Source organism: Miscanthus floridulus, chromosome 8 (assembly GCF_019320115.1).
Source record: "Miscanthus floridulus cultivar M001 chromosome 8, ASM1932011v1, whole genome shotgun sequence".
Taxonomy (NCBI): domain Eukaryota; kingdom Viridiplantae; phylum Streptophyta; class Magnoliopsida; order Poales; family Poaceae; genus Miscanthus; species Miscanthus floridulus.
This window is the reverse complement of record NC_089587.1, coordinates 96,748,454-96,764,915: the sequence shown is the minus strand read 5'-3', so window position 1 is coordinate 96,764,915 and position 16,462 is coordinate 96,748,454. Positions and strand designations below refer to the sequence as shown.

At 46.9% G+C, this 16,462-nt stretch overlaps 1 protein-coding gene across 1 annotated transcript; it reads right to left on the bottom strand.

Moving 5' to 3' along the window:
* Positions 1-465: 465 nt before the first annotated feature.
* On the bottom strand, positions 466-768 carry LOC136469611 (uncharacterized). The gene has a single exon (XM_066467736.1). It carries the CDS (start codon positions 766-768, stop codon positions 466-468), a length of 303 nt encoding a protein of 100 aa, XP_066323833.1.
* Between the last annotated feature and the right edge of the window lie 15,694 nt (positions 769-16,462).

Genomic DNA, 16,462 nt, shown 5'->3' with positions numbered 1-16,462 from the left:
TGTGATAAAAGAAGTCACGAGCTGGTTGGATTCTTTCATCTTGATTTGATGGTAACTGGAATAAGCATCAAGGAAAGATAGGATTTCGCATCCCGCAGTGGAGTCAATGATTTGGTCAATTTGAGGTAATGGGAAAGGGACTTTTGGACAGGCTTTATTCAAACCGGTGTAGTGTACACACATCCTCCACTTCCCATTTTTCTTTTTGACTAATACAGGATTAGCTAACCACTCCAGATGGGACACTTCCTTGATGAATCCGGTCGCCAAAAGCTTTTGCACATCCTCGCCGATGGTCCTGCGCTTTTCCTCATCGAATCGGCGTAGGCGCTGCTTCACCGGTCTAGAGCCAGCCCAGATGTCCAAGGCATGCTCGATGACTTCCCTTGGTATGCCTGACATGTCCGAGGGACTCCACACGAATACATCGGCATTCACGCAAAGAAAGTCGATGAGCACAGCTTCCTATTTGATGTCGAGGATGGCGCTGATCCTCAGCGCCCGATCGTCGAGGCCGGTGGGGTCGACCGAGACAAGCTTGATGGCCTCTGCGGGCTCAAAAGTCCTGGCATGATGCTTAGGCTCGGGCAGCTTGCTACCAAGTCGACCAAGGTTGACGATGAGGGTCTCGGCCTCCACGAGAGCCTCGGCGTACTCGATGCATTCGACGTCATAGTCGTATGCATGCTCGTATGTGGACACGATCGTGATGACGCTGTTGGGACCCGGCATCTTGAGCTTGAGGTAGGTGTAGTTGGGGACCACCATGAACTTGGCATAGCATGGGCACCCTAGGATGGCGTGGTAGGTCCCCTTGAACCCAACCACCTCAAAGGTGAGGACCTCCTTATGGTAGTTGGAGGGGGTGTCAAAGCAAATGGGCAAGTCGATGCGCCCGAGGGGTCACGTGTGTTTTCTCGGCACGATGCCATGGAAAGGCGTGGCATCGCCCCAAAGCTACGATCGGTCGAGCTCCAGGAGCTCCAGGGTGTTGGCGTAGAGGATGTTGAGGCCGCTGCTGAAACATCCTCAATTTTCCTTGAAGGGAAAATCCACAGAATGAATTTTAATATGATAAAACCAAGAACTGATTCCATCATATTATCATATTTTCAGTCGATGTTACAGTCATACATCGTAAGATTACAAGAATACAAGATATTACATCACTGGGGAACACACCTATTATAGAGTTAATCTAGCGAACCAAACTTGAGCGTAGGCACGAGATCTTCTAATCCTTCTAAAGTCAGCATCTCTGAGAAGCAGGAAATCTGCACACCACCAGATGTGTGTAGGCCATGGTCAGCACCGATAAGCTTTAGTGGAAAACATAAATAAGGGATCTGGCGATCCTAATATTTGGCTGTGGTTTGCATCCTTAGCGCATGAGAAGTAAATAACATTAGTAATATAATAATAATAATAATATCCAATTTTTAACACATTCACCACCACACCATCTATATCCGTCCACCAACCATCCATCCCAAACCATCTCCACACCACCACACCACATCTCATCTCACACACTCAGGTCGATAGGCCAACTCCCTCTCAGCCTTGTCTCAACGGCTCGTAGCCCCCAAGGCTCACGACCGGAAAATACCCCAACCCTAGAGGGAGGAAAGAAGGACTCATCTCCTATCTAGTTTAAGCGAAACCCATGAAAGGTCCATAGCTGACAAGTCGGCATATGTATCGATCGATCAACCAAACACTCTGCAGAGGTTTTACATACCCACAAGATTAGCCATCCTCAAAGCCATGTATCTCCTAGGTAGAATTCTAGTTGCTTGCTAGCCTAAAACGATGCCACCCTACCTCTCAGCCCTGGAACATCCCCAGTCTAGTCTGGAATGGCTGATACTGTGAGTCATAGACAAAGCCAGGGCCCTCCGGATGTCATGAGCTAGGTCCATAAGGCCTCCTGAAGTCTTGGAAGGGTGTGGGGGAAATCATGTGCCCCGTACCTCCTTGCACATGTTCACCTAGCAGTAGTGGCATCGTTCTACCAAGTAGTCCGATCATCCTGCACCATATAGGGCGAGTGGGATGTAAAGGATTCCCGGTGAGTCTGAGTACTAGTAAGTCCTTAGGGATTGACCAAGCTAAAATGTCTTCATCAGGGTTTCCATTTTACGTGCCACCACAGCACCTCTACCCCGGGCTCCACCTCTCCGAGGTTCACACCCAAGACCACCTCCAATTACCATTTACCCACCATAGGTATTCCATATCCAAGTGCCCAGGTAGCACCACATGGCAAGACTCGCCCCAGGCTCATCGTTATTCTAGCTCGGTCGACACAACCCTCACTCTCCACGCACCCAAGACACACGCAGCATGCTCACACACCACCAAGTCTGGCACCCATAGCCAAACCCTTCCCAGGGGGTTCACCACCAGCATCACATCCCCGATATAATGCGAAGTGGAGTTAATAATAAGTATAGTGGTGTAATATGCAAGCAAGCAGGCAAGTAAGCATATATAAGTGAGCGAATGCGCAAAGCAGGGTGACGTGGTAGAGTGGGTTGCATCAGGGTAATAATGGCTTAGGTAGTAGCATGCATCAAAGTACTATCAAAGGAATAATTATAAAGCGCTAGTAGTTTTAGATATTATGCAATGTCTAATAGGATTCTCTAAAAGAGGGTACTGCCATGACACCTACGATGTAAAGGTAGTAGTGGTACAATTCTCCATTCGTTGGTGTTCCATTAGCGGGGTCACCTCTTCCTACATTGACTCCATTCTGTAGTCCTTGTCGTCATCCACATTCTCTTGGTCCGATCGTCAGCTACTCTGCGAAGCGACACGCAAGGCAAGAGAGCACTCAACACTCGAAAAGATGATGAGATGTAGGAAATCCAATAATGCTAGCGAGACAATAAGAGATACACGGCTTAGCCCTCTCGGCGGTTGTCTGATTTCCTCGGGCCAAAGAATCACAAGCGGTGGTTGGCTAAGCACAAGCTTAAGTCATGGCCAAGCCAGTATGGCTTTAGGATAGATGGTTTAAGCCAAAGCTTATCCATAGCAACACCACGGCTCACATCCTTCGATCCGAGCATCATGGAAAGGACAGGAATCGGGGGACAGGCCCAATGAAGGAAGAATGATGGGGTTTGGCTCTTATAGTCTTATCCCGCAAGTCACCATTGGATACAAGAAGCAGACAAGAATGAATAACACTATTGTGACTTGGCTCCAATGTACTTTAGCTCGTCCGCTATGGTAGAATGTGGTAGCGCAAAGAGATTGGACAGCAACGGGTCCTCTCGATCCACATGACATAATAACATCGGGAGCCAAGAAGAGAGTTGCTCAGCAAAACAAAAGAAGCAAGGGTTAGCTAGGCACATCCATGTTATGTTCTCAGACACATCTTCAGGAAAGATGGTTTTAGACGGTCGATCGGGTCAACATGCATGGGTCCGAGGTACGACATAAACTATTGCTTTGCTAACTAAAAAGAGATAGTCCGGTCTTTGATCCAATCGCCATGGACAAGGAAGGATCGAACAGAGCAGCTAATAGGGCAATAACAATAGAGAACATAGGTCTACTCCTTCCAGCACACACGCCACGACAGAAGACAGGGCATTGGAAGGAGCAACTCACTAAAGAATACAAGTGCACAAACCACCCATAGGGTACCCGACCTAGGTGCACTGGCACTAAGTCATCTCTCTGATTCATAACGGTGCGGTTGTCACTGTGAGAATCGATGAAACGCGATGGTCGAATGGGGTACAAACACACAAGGGCTTGGGCACGAAGAAGCAAATGAAAGAGAGAGGCATAGCTCCATGGTCATGGTGAGGTAGACTTGCAGCCACAAGCTATACCAACATGTGTTGGCATCCATCATTCCATGATTGTTATTTCCCAAGTCATCTCCCACAGGCTAGGTCGCAAAAGGCTCAATGTGAGTGGGTGATATCCGCATCGATATCGATATTGATATCGAATCCATCGCAACCATGTCCTAGGGCCGAAGGTAGGAGTTAACACTCATAGTATTATGAAGTCAACTAAAGAGCAAGGGGTCGAGTTACACTTGGCATCATGGCCATGGCAAGACAAATCCCACGATCATAACATCCGAATGAGTTACGATCCCTTAGTCGGCTCGAAAGCTCGGCACATAGGCAACAACACAGCAATAAGACATGACCAAACAACCCAACAAAAATGGTGGAGTAGCACATTCCATAGCTGGGTGATGGATAGATCCTATAAGACAGTCATGGACAGATAGGTCATAAGAATAGGGCCCAACAAGGTAGATATGCGTATACGGAAAGATGCGAGATGGGGCTTTCCATGGTCTCGATAAGACATACAACTAGGGTTCATGGTCCAGAGGTTATGGCTCGCAGTAGACGGGGTTATGATATCTCCTCAACGGCACACACTTGCAAGGCAAGGCGATCGGAACGTTGGAAAGACTCCACTTGTCATCGGTACGATGCTAGGGATCACATGGTTTCTCAACGGCTCGCCCTCGTTTAACAAGGCAGCCAGAATGTCGGGAATAGACTCAATACCACGACAGCATGGTGCTAGGTCATGTGGTGCATACTAGGGCTTTGTCCATGAGTTGTGCAATGTGACTACTTCAAAAGGCCTTTAGTGCGGGTCCCGGTAGATCTCGATGGCATGTTCTTGTGACTCGAGGTAGCCGGAACAGTGGTGAAACACGAGCACAGGGTTCCACGGAACCATCAGGGCAACGAAAAAGGGAATCATGTAGTCCATGATGCGGTGATCAATACCACGTGGTCCAATTACGGCTTCAGGGCTCATGATGAGGTCATGGTAACTCTTCACCACGGCATGGCTTGGCCACGATGGGTTTTACAAGCGACAAGTCCTTTCCGGCATCTCCTACGCCGTGGATCCATTTGGCTAAGTCCGGTCTCGTGCTAGTGAGTGCGGGCGTGTCTAGGAGCGGTAGAGCTCCATCGCAACATCAGAGACGGCAATCAAGGCTTGACTCATTCGGGCATGGTTCACGGTGGATGAGGCATGGCTTTAGAGAATGCTTCAATGGTAGTCGGCAACCATACCGGTGTTCTTGGAACTCCGGTGGTTCGATTTGGCTTGGGTTAGTCATGTGTGTGTGTGCTTGTGTGTCCAAAGGCCAGAGGTGGCCTCGGTCTACGCGTTCCATGGTTGGAACACCATGGCCGGTAAGCAAAGTCAGGGTTGGAAAGAGGGGCACGGTGGTGGCTCATTGAGGTTCATCGAAGTGGAAGGATGTGACCTGCGTTGCTCGACATTGTGATCTTGGCAGAGCTTGTAGTTGGTCACACCTGTGGTCGTCCAACGGCTTTGGCTCATCTAGGTGATCAGGCGATGAAAATGTAGCACCTAATCGAAGCACTTGGGAAAAGAATTCGAGGTACAAGAGATAGATACGCGTAATAGATAGATCATCATGTAGGGAAATGGAAACAAAGGAGTAGACCGGCGGCAATGGTTGGCACAGGCATTGAATAAATAAAGATCATGATCATGTATAGACAATGGATATTGATAGATCAAGTAACAATGTAGATAAATGATATTGATGATCAAAGTCAACAAGTATGAAGAGAACATGGAAAAGAAAGGCAAGGGTCTTGCCGATGTTGCGTATGGCATCGACTTGGTTCGAGGGGTCAGCCTTGATGAAAGCAGGGAGGTGGAGGGCTACTGCGGCTCATCCCAAAACATGGCAGCAGGCGGCCGAGAGACGACAGAGCACCTGTGTTGCAGGACAGGGTAGCCACACCAAGAGAAATGAGGCGTAGCCTCCCTACAAGGCAAGGATTCATGGCACAAAGGCTGGACACAAGGATGGACATGGCTAGGTGGTGCTATCGTCCTCCGGCATGGTGGCGTTGCGGGGTCGCTTCCTCCCTACGATAGTGGGAACAGTGGCACGAAGGTCGGGCTTAGCATGAGTAACGGTAGGGAGGGGAAAAGATTGGGTCCTAGGCTTTGGGTGCTCACCGTCTGTTCAGGTGAGTCATTGCAGTCTTGGAATGGGGGCATGTCGAGATGCTACCACCGTGCTTGGGGCATGGACGAACATGTTGCGGTAGTGCATCAAGGCAAAGGCTTGCCATTCAAGTTGCAGCCTTAGTAGGCGATGCAGCTCCTGCTCTCAGCCATGGTGACGTCGGTGCGGGTCAAAGTGGAGGGCGTCGGTGCAGCCTCAGTGGAGCATGACGACATCGGTGTGGAGAGGCTCATCGTGGCCAAGATAGGGTCGGGGCTTGGCGTGGCCATGGCCGAGGACAAGGCGTGGAGCAGAGGCTCGAGGTGGATGTCGATGAGGTGGTGCAACTGCGTGGATGTTGTGGGGTCCTCAGGCTTGGCCTACGGTGGTTGCCGTAGACGCGCTCATGGAGATGTGGCCACGGACGATGTCGCAGTGTTCCAAAGCCGATGGTTGGAGGTAGAGCGGGCCGATGCAGTGCGGTGACGGCTAGGCTCGAGGCAGATGACGACAGTGTCGATGACGTGGTCATTGACGTGCTCATGTCGCAGGCAGGGAAGGAGCAGGGGATCTTGGTCGGTGTCACCATGGCTAGGGGCTCCAGTGAGGTAGGGAAGGGCTCCTACCGGTGGCTTGGTCATGATGCGGAGTAGGGAGGTGGCGCTACCATGGTGCGCCTCTAGTGTGGCGAGGCTTGGGGTGAGGCCGTGGTGAAGGAGGGTGCAGCAAAGGCGGCGGCAGTTGGGAGGAGCTCCAGAGCGAGGCGGCGTTGGGGGTATTTATAGCATGCTAGCTAGGGCTTCTAGGAGGCTCCAGTCATCCTCGGTGTCCGTGCCTAGGGAGGTACATGCAGCGCAAATCGAGGAGCGGAGCAAATGAGGCACGGGTGAGGGGGCGCTGGCGTGCGCGTCAAGCAGTGTGCGAGCGGCAGCGGCATTGGGAGCATCTGCTCGCTAGGGCTTGGGGTTGGGGCAGCTTGTAGGTAGGCCAGCAGGGCGCTTGTGGGCCTTCTTGCTAGGCTGGGCTATGCTACTACATTCGCATGCTGGGCCGACCGGTTGACTATTGGGCCACGCGACCAGGAGAAGAGGATGGCGTGCGAGCTGGGCTAGCTCGGGGAGGTAGGCGGAGCAGGTTGCTATGCTCCGTCTGGGCCGAAGGCACATGCGGGGCCAGGAGGAGGGTTGGGCCGGGCACGCATCTTGGGCTGGCTAGTCATGTGCTTGGGCCAGATTGGCTTCCCTATTTTCTAAATAAACCAAGGCTCCTATATTGTATACATGTGTCGCCAACTTGTACACCTCCTAGTGGGGTCCACTAGAGGTCAACTAGGGGTAGTGGGGTCCATGTCAAGGGTTGGCAATTCACGGGCATTGGGTTGATAAAGATAGTTGGTTGATTATAGAATTTGGTCAAGGGGTTCATGAGAGATTCCAGAAGGAGTCAAAAGGGTTCGCTATGGACTCCAACTCAAAACCCTAAACCAAATAAGGAACTCTGGCAAGCTCCTACAAGCAACACTATATGTATGCAACAATTTATTTATAAATTATTCTTTGTTTGACCTAGCATCTACATGCTTCACACATTGCAGGAAAAATTTTAAAAAGTTCGTATTTTTGGCTTCTCCAAAAACCCGAGTTGTTACAGCGGCCTCCGTCCATCAGCACCTTGGTGAGCCGGGTGTTGTCGATGATCGGGTCTTCAACGAGTGGGTACTGCCTGGGATTTGGGACATGATCGGGGTGGTCATCCCAATCAAAGGTGATCGCCTCCCGAGACTAGTCGAGGTATCAGGGAGTGGCCACCTTAACTGAGAAGACCTCCCGGCATTCCCTCTTTTGCTGGCGCGCCGTGAGGCACGCTGAGGACCCACCGAAGATCATGAAGGCGTTGTGCACCTTGGGGAACCCATCGTCCTTGTCATCATCCCTGTCGCCGGCGTCCCTCTTTTTGGCCTCGTCGTAGGGGAGCCCGAGCTTGGCATAGTAGCGTCGGAGCATGGTGCACTCTTTGAGGGTGTGCTTCACCGGGCCCTGGTGGTCAGGGCAGGGCTTCCTAAGCATGTCATCGAAGAGCCTGGGGCCTCTAGGGCCTCAGGGATTCTTGCACTCTGCGGTCATGACTAGACTGGCCTCGAGGACCTCCTGTTTCGCCTAGTGACCCTTTTTCTTTTTCTTGGGGAGGTGGGGAGCTGAGGCCTCGGGGGCCTCGTCCCTTCGCTTCCCCTTGGTGTCGTTGTCGGGGAAGATGGCTCCAATAGCCTCTTCACCCAAGGCAAAGTTGGTGGCGATGTCGAGGAGCGCGGCCACCGAGGTTGGCACATTCTAGCCCAACTCTCAGACCAGGTCTCAGCAGGTGGTGCCGGAAAGGAAAGCTTGGACAATTTCCAAGTCACCGACACTTGGCAACTCGGTGCATTTCTTGGAGAAGCACCGGATGAAGTCTCGGAGAGACTCGTTCGACCCCTGGCGACAACTCTTGAGGTCCTAGGAGTTCCCAGGGTGCATGTATGTGCCCTGAAAGTTCCCGACGAAGACCCTTACCAAGTCACACCAGTCGTGGATCTATGAGGGAGGGAGGTGTTCGAGCCAGGCTCGTGCCAAGTCTGATAGGAACAATGGGAGGTTGCGGATGATGAGTAGGTCATCATCCGCACTGCCTAGCTAATAGGCCAGGCGATAATTGGCCAGCCACAGCTCGGGGTTGGTCTCACCACTGTATTTTGTGAGGTTGGACGGTTGGTGAAACTGGGCTGGGAAGTGAGTGTTGCGGATGGCTCTGCTGAAGACCCAAGGGCTAGGTGGCCTAGGAGAAGGACTGTGGTCCTCCCCACTGTTGTAGCGACCGCCACGGTGCGGGTGGTAGCCTCGAGCAGGCCCCTCGTTGTCGTGGCGCCGTCGCCTGCTGACCACATTATGGTCGGCTTGCGCCTTGCATCGGCCGCTGAGGCGGTCGTGCACTGAGGGGGGCCTATTGGTTGTTGGTGCTTGAGTAGGCTTAGGATGAACCAAGGCCTCTCTATCATGCCGAAGTGATGCCATGGGTAGTTCCGAGGCGCCCCCACGCCATCGAGAGGCGGAGCTCTCGGCCTGCTGCATCGCGGCGGTCTTGAGGAGATCCCAGAGCTCACCGTGGACCCATCGCCCCTCCATGGTAGAGGGCTCAGGCATTGTTCGAACTAGCATTGCTACTGCCACGATGTTCTGGCTAGCACGATTGAAGATTGGGGGTTGCTGTAACACCTCGGGTGTTTAAATACTAAAACCTGACATGTCATCATATGCATTGCAAAGCATTTGGCATTTGGTGAAAACTTTGAGATGCATACACTAAAACAAGTTTATATTTATGTGGTATGTGTTGAATTGTATTGTTTGACTCAAGTTCAAAGTTTGTTTGGATTTTGAATTTTCGAGAAAACCCTGATTTTCAGCATTTAAATCCTACCCTAAAAACTCATTTCAAAATCTAAGCATATTTTGGGGTTGAGCCCAAAAGCAAAAGTGTAGAGCTTGTCAAGTTATCCAAAGTTTGTTTTTTGGAGTTTTCAAAGTTGTTATGAAAAATTTGAAGTAATTCGAAAAGGCGTAAATCGTTAAATATTCCCTATTTGAATTCAAAAGTTCATTTCAAAATATAGACCGAATTAGGGGGTGGTTATAAAAGAAAAGTTGTAGAACTTTTGATTTTGAACAACTTTTGTTTTTGGAGATTTTTGAGTTCTTATACAAAATTGGGAGTAATTTAGAATTTAAAATGAATGGCAAATCTATAATTAAGGTGAACAATGGCCGCCGCTCTTGCTACACCGCCGGCGACCTTTGGTTTGCTTCTAGGCACAGTCGTGGCCGTCTTTGGCATTGCGCTGGTGCGGTGAAGGCCACAGCGCAGCTTCCTTTTGCTTCTTAGCCGTGCTATTTAGCCTGAGTCACAATCGCCGTCGCTCTTTCTTCTCCTCTGCTTTTGCCGTCGCCACGGCCATAACTCCGGCGAGCTCTCACCGTCGCTTTAGCGCACTCTAGCCTCTACAAAGCTTGTCATAGCTCTGCCTGCTACTTGCACACCCAACCAACCTGCTTTTGTCGCTTGTCTTCACTGGAAACTCGTGGTGTGCGCTCTTCTTCCTCGCGGCCGGGAGCGTCTCTGTCGAGCATGATTCGTCGTGGCTGGAGCTTCACGGTGCGTCTTTGTCATTGCTGAGCGTACCGTTAGCTTCGTCTTGTGCCCGTGATACTTTATCACTGGTTGATTGGTCCTTTTGTCCACTGCAGTCGCCGGAGCATCACCATCACCGTCGTTTGTGCTGTCGTGGGTGCTGTACACGTCGACCCACCTCTTCGTTGCTCCTCCAGTCTCGATCTTGGCTCCAACGTGTTCGGGGTGAGCTGCTGATACTTCTCGTGCACTTTGTTCAATCGCTGCCGGGCTCCTATCGCCAGCGTAGCCCAGCCATGCCACCATGTCTGCCATGGCCGGGGTTGAGTTAGTGTAGAGCCGTAATCGGTGTGACTTAGGACGTCTATAGGTGCGCATAGTCGTGGGGAGCACGTTGGTACGTTTGCCTTCGTCGGTAACCTCGTCGTCGGTGAGTTATCGCCGGTCAGAGCCATCGCCGCCGTGGTCAAAGCCTGAGGTTGAAGATGACATGTGGGGTCGGGTTGTCAGTGACTCTGTAGTTCATAAATGGATTTTTCTATTTTCAGGAATGAATGAATAGTGTCTGTTTTTGTTATTTTTGTGTAGATTTATTTAGAGCTCCAAAAATTATGAAAATTTTTGTGTGACTTCTCTGTGATGTATAGTATTTAAGAAAAATATGAAATAATGTTTTTTAGTACTTTTTGAATGTGATGAAAATTGCTCAAATAATTAATAAATGGATTTCCATGATTTTTCTAGGCTTATTTAATTATTAAAAAAATTATGAAAATTATTTTGCAACTTACTTATCATGTAATGAACATTTACAAAAATTTTGAGGTCAATTGGAACAAGTTGATTTATTTCATAATTCTTAATTAAATAATTAATTAATAAAAGCAAATAGTAACTTTTAATGATTTAAGTTTTGATTGAATTTTTAATTGAGTGATGTCCTTGGGTCATTACTTGGTAATGATCTTTGGCAATTGATGTAAGTAGTACGAAAAAGATTTGGTTAGTTTGACTTGTAACTGTACCGCGAAGGAAAGTTGTATTCAAATTGTTAATTTTTGCATCCATCATCGAGCATCATGTTTCATATTCCGCATCATATTAAACATGGCATTGTTACTACGTGTAGTGAACGAAGGTGAACACGTGGTAGTTAATCAAGTTGCGGAGGAGGTTAATCCATCTGTTGAGGTCAGATCGAATACTTGTGAAACGTCGTAGGAACCGAACTTTTCCGTCAACGAAGGCAAGCCCCGGATGCATACAACCCTACCTTGTGTTTTATAAATTAATTTTGCTTTTGCTTTTCTTTATTGCATTAAGTGATTAGGAGTTAAGTAAAGGCCTAATTGGTGCATTACCAACATTGTTTTTCCATATCTACCTTGTTACCAGATTTATTTCATAAATGACTAGTTATGCTTAGTCATGCTTAGCCGGGTGATTGCCTGTCACCTGAGAATTTTAAATGGATCTTTGGTTACTTATGTTATCATGAGATATGAGCATGGGAAGAAATAAATCTGGACCAGGCGGACTCGGTGTGTGAGAGCCACAAGACATGGAGGTCTTGTGAGCGGGTTCTTTCCGCCTATGTCGATTAAGGTCCATCCATTGTTGAATTGCATGAGGTGAGACTTTGTAGTACTAACCAAGATGATGCCCCGTAAGTCCACTGGACCCAAAGGAGTTCCTCGTCACCAACTTGCCCCTAGGAATGATGGTGCTAGCAGTAGCAGCTCTAGGCCTGATCCCCAGGCAGAGATACAGAGGATTTATGCAAATTTAGCATAAGCTACTAGAGATAGGGCTGTGGATGCTATCCAAGTAGGAGAACTATAGGATCAATTGAGGCGTCTCACCACCGCACATAGGAACTATGAACGTATGTTAGTTCATACGGTGGAAGTAAGGAATGAAGCCTGGCATAGAGAAAATGTAGCTAGAGCTAGAACTCATGAGCTAGAATTCTATGTAGAAGATTTAGAAGAACATAATACTTATCTACATGAGGAAGTTCATAGACGAAGCAATCTCCTAGATCCAAATCATGAACCCCAAGCTGATGTAATGGACCCCGGTGTCATCTTTGCCGATGATGATGAATCGGAAGAGGAAGAAGAAGATCCTAAAGAATTAGTAATGATCGATGAAAGTGATAATGAAGGCGGTAATATTTCTGGAATGGATACCGAGCCTGAAGTTTGAAGTAATCAAGGAAAGGAGTAGAGTTGCATAATAGTTAGTTCTAGTTAAGTTATGTAGTCTTGTTTTAGTACTTGCGGGTTTGTGTTTATTAGTAAACTCTATGTAATGTGTCTGGAGTAAGCTTTGGTGCAATTCAATAAAGACTTGTAATAAAGTTTGGTTTGTTATGAGCAGATGCATCGTACGCGGGGTTTGTATATTCCTGGAACTTCACAAGATGAGGACGGTATTCCAGATCCGCCACTAGTTCCAATAAATCTGGCTGATGCTATAACCACACTTGTCAATGTGATGGCCAAAAATTCTCATTTGCTTCATGAGATAGCTCAGAGTAATCAGAATCAGATGCATGGAAACCGTGGTTGCCACCATAACAGACAGGAGGCTACATATGTTGATTTTACAGACACAAGACCATCGGTGTTCACCAAGGCAGATGAACCATTGGAGGCTGATGACTGGCTTCGAACCATGGAGCAGAAATTTGATCTTATTTCATGCACGGAGTATCAGAAACCTGCATTTGTTGCTCAGCAACTTAGAGGAGCAGCAAGTGCTTGGTGGGCAAACTTAGTGGCTATGCAACCAGCTGGCATTCCAATAACTTGGGCTGAGTTCTGTACTACCTTCAGAGCCCATTATATCCCTGAAGGAGTTATGGCTATGAAGCTGGATGAATTCCTTGCTTTGAAGCAAGGAGATCAAACAGTGATGCAGTATGTGGGAAGATTCAATCACCTATCACAATATGCATCTGAACATGTCAATACTAATGCCAAGAAGAAGAGGTGGTTTATGAGAGGTCTGAATACCAAGCTGCAGATAATGATGACAACTTGTACTAATGTTACTTATCATGAGGCAGTAAATATTGCAATTGCTTCAGAGTCAAAGTATCGGCAGCATAAGGAGCTCAAAAAGAAAAAGAGTATGCCGTCTGGATCTTTTGGGGGAAATCAGAAGAGGCAGAGGGTGATTTATCATCCAGTACATCATAATCGTCCTCCTTATCGTCCGCCGCAGTCTCAAGCTGGGCAATAGTCAAATGTCCATCCTGCTATAACCTACCCGAATTAACAGTCGACCAATGCTCCTGGTGGCAATGCTCCAACATCCTAGGGTCACAAATATCCGTATTACAATTGTGGAAGGACTGGTCATTTCTCTAGGGAATATCCATATCCTAGGCAGGCTAATCAAAATTATCAGAAGGCCCCTGCCAATCAACAACAGGGTCAGGCACCAAACAAGAACCCCAATCAGAATGCTCAGAAGGGCAAAGATGAGAAGAAGACAGGACGGGTGTTCTATACTCAAGCTGGAGAAATTCCAGAAGGGGAGCCAGTGATGATGGGTATGTTTCCTGTTGCCAATCATCCTGCAGTTATACTTTTTTATTCTGGCGCATCGCATTCATTCATCAATAGAACATTTGTCGTGAAGTATGAAATTTCAATTGGGGCAACAAAGGAAAGCTTCTTTATACAGTCGCCCGGGGGATGTCTATGTACTAAGAAAATGGTATACCAGGTACCCATAAACTTGGGTGGGCATATTTTTTCCACTACCATGATTATCCTTAAGGATCAGGATATAGATGTAATCTTGGGAATGAATTAGATGTATCAGCATAAGGTTGTTATAGATGCATTGAATAGGACATTAAGGGTGAGTTTGCCTGATAGTAATTCTCAACTTCTCATCCAACTTCCAACCTTAAGAAGATCAGTGGGCAAGGTTTGTGCAACTGCTGTCAAAGAGATTAGAGATATTCCGGTAGTGTGTGAATTTCTAGATGTGTTTCCTAAAGATTTACCCGGTTTACCACCTGATAGGGATGTCCAGTTTAACATAGAATTGCAACCTGAAACAGCTCCAATTTCTCAGAGAGCTTATAGGATGCCACCTAAGGAATTGGCCGAGTTGAAGACTCAGTTACAAGAATTGATTGAGAAGGGGTTTATTCAACCTAGTTTATCACCTTGGGGATGTCCGGCAATTTTTGTGAAAAAGAAAGATGAGACCCTGAGGTTATGTGTCGACTATCATTCGTTGAATGAAGTGACCATCAAGAATAAGTATCCCTTACCTCGGATAGATTTGCTTTTTGAACAATTGGCCGGAGCTAAAATTTTCTCCAAGATAGATTTGAGGTCAGGATATCACCAAATCAAGATAAAGCCTGAAGATATTCCCAAAACAGCATTTACCACAAGATATGGATTATATGAATACTTGGTAATGTCTTTTGGTTTGACAAATGCTCCAGCTCATTTCATGTATCTGATGAATTCAGTATTTATGCCTGAGCTAGACAAGTTTGTGGTGGTGTTTATTGATGATATCCTAGTATATTCCAAGAATAAGAAAGAACATGTGGAACATCTCAGAATTGTTCTGACCTGCTTGAGAGAACATCAACTATATGCCAAGTTCAGCAAGTGTGATTTTTGGCTTAAGGAAGTACAATTTCTTGGACATGTCTTGTCAGCTGAAGGAGTTGTAGTTGATCCAAGCAAAGTGAAGGATGTGCTTGATTGGAAACCGCCAACCATAGTTCATCAAGTTCGGAGTTTTCTGGGTTTGGTAGGGTATTACCGTCAGTTTATTCCAGATTTCTCTAAAGTATCAAAGTCCATAACTGAATTGTTGAAGAACCAAGTCAAGTTTGTCTGGTCATCTGATTGTGAAGAGGCTTTCCAGATTTTGAAAAGACTGTTGACTACTGCACCAGTATTAGCCCAACCTGATATCAAAAAGTTGTTTGATGTTTATTGTGATGCTTCAGGTATTGGTATTGGATGTGTGTTGATGCAAGAAGGCCGAGTCATTACTTATGCATCCAGGCAACTTAAGCAACATGAAGAACACTATCTGACTCATGATCTGGAGTTAGCAGCTATGGTTTATGCTCTAAAGATTTGGCGGCATTACCTACTTGGTAATACGTGCCATATTTATACAGACTACAAGAGCTTAAAGTATATCTTTACTCAGTCAGAGTTGAACATGCGATAAAGAAGATGGTTAGAACTGATTAAGGATTATGACTTGGAAGTACATTACCATCCTGGTAAAGCAAATGTAGTTGCAGATGCTCTCAGTCGAAAGAGTAATTGCAACTGTCTGATAGTAAGGACAACAGGATTGACTTTATGCCAAGAGATGGAAAAGTTGAATGTAGAAGTAATTCAACAAGGAAGTTTGACCAACATAATTGTTGAAGCCACTATTTGAGATCAAGTCATTGCTGCTCAGAAGGAAAACAAGGGTATAGCCCATATCAAGGAAAGAGTCAAGAATGAAAAAGCGGAATGCTTTAGCATAGATGATGAAGGTGTGCTATGGTTCAAGGATCGCCTGGTAGTACCAAAAGTTCTTGAGTTGCAGCAGTCAATTCTAGAAGAGGCACATGCTACTAGGTTATCTATCCATCTAGGAAGCAACAAGATGTACCATGACTTGAAGCAAAGATTCTGGTGGACTAAAATGAAAATAGAGATTGCTAGATATATAGCAAAGTGTGATACTTGTCAAAAGGTGAAAGCTATACATTTGAAGTCTGCTGGTGAATTACAACCATTACCTATTCCATCTTAGAAGTGGGAGGACATAAGTATGGACTTTATTGTTGGTCTACCCAAGAAATCCAAAGGATTTGACTCAGTATGGGTTATTGTAGATCGACTCACTAAGTCAGCACATTTTCTTCCTATCAAGACTATATATCCTACGATCCAATATGCCAAGATGTATGTAGCAAGAATCATGAGCTTACATGGAGTACCAAAGACCATAGTGTTAGATAGGGGTACACAGTTTGTCTCTAGCTTTTGGAAACACTTACATGCTTTGTTAGGTACCAAACTTCTATATAGTACAGCTTATCATCCCCAGACTGATGGTCAGACTGAAAGGATCAATCAAGTACTTGAAGATATGTTAAGATATTGTGTTCTTAACTATTCCAAAAAGTGGGATGAATGTCTGCCTTTGGCCAAGTTCTCATACAACAATAGTTATTAGGAAAGCATTAGAATGGCTCCATTTGAAGCACTCTATGGTCATAGGTGCAGAACATCGCTGAGTTGGTCTGAGCCT

Excerpts from the sequence above, each read along its gene's own strand:
- LOC136469611 (XM_066467736.1), bottom strand. The coding sequence starts at position 768 with ATGGTGGTCCCCAACTACACCTACCTCAAGCTCAAGATGCCGGGTCCC.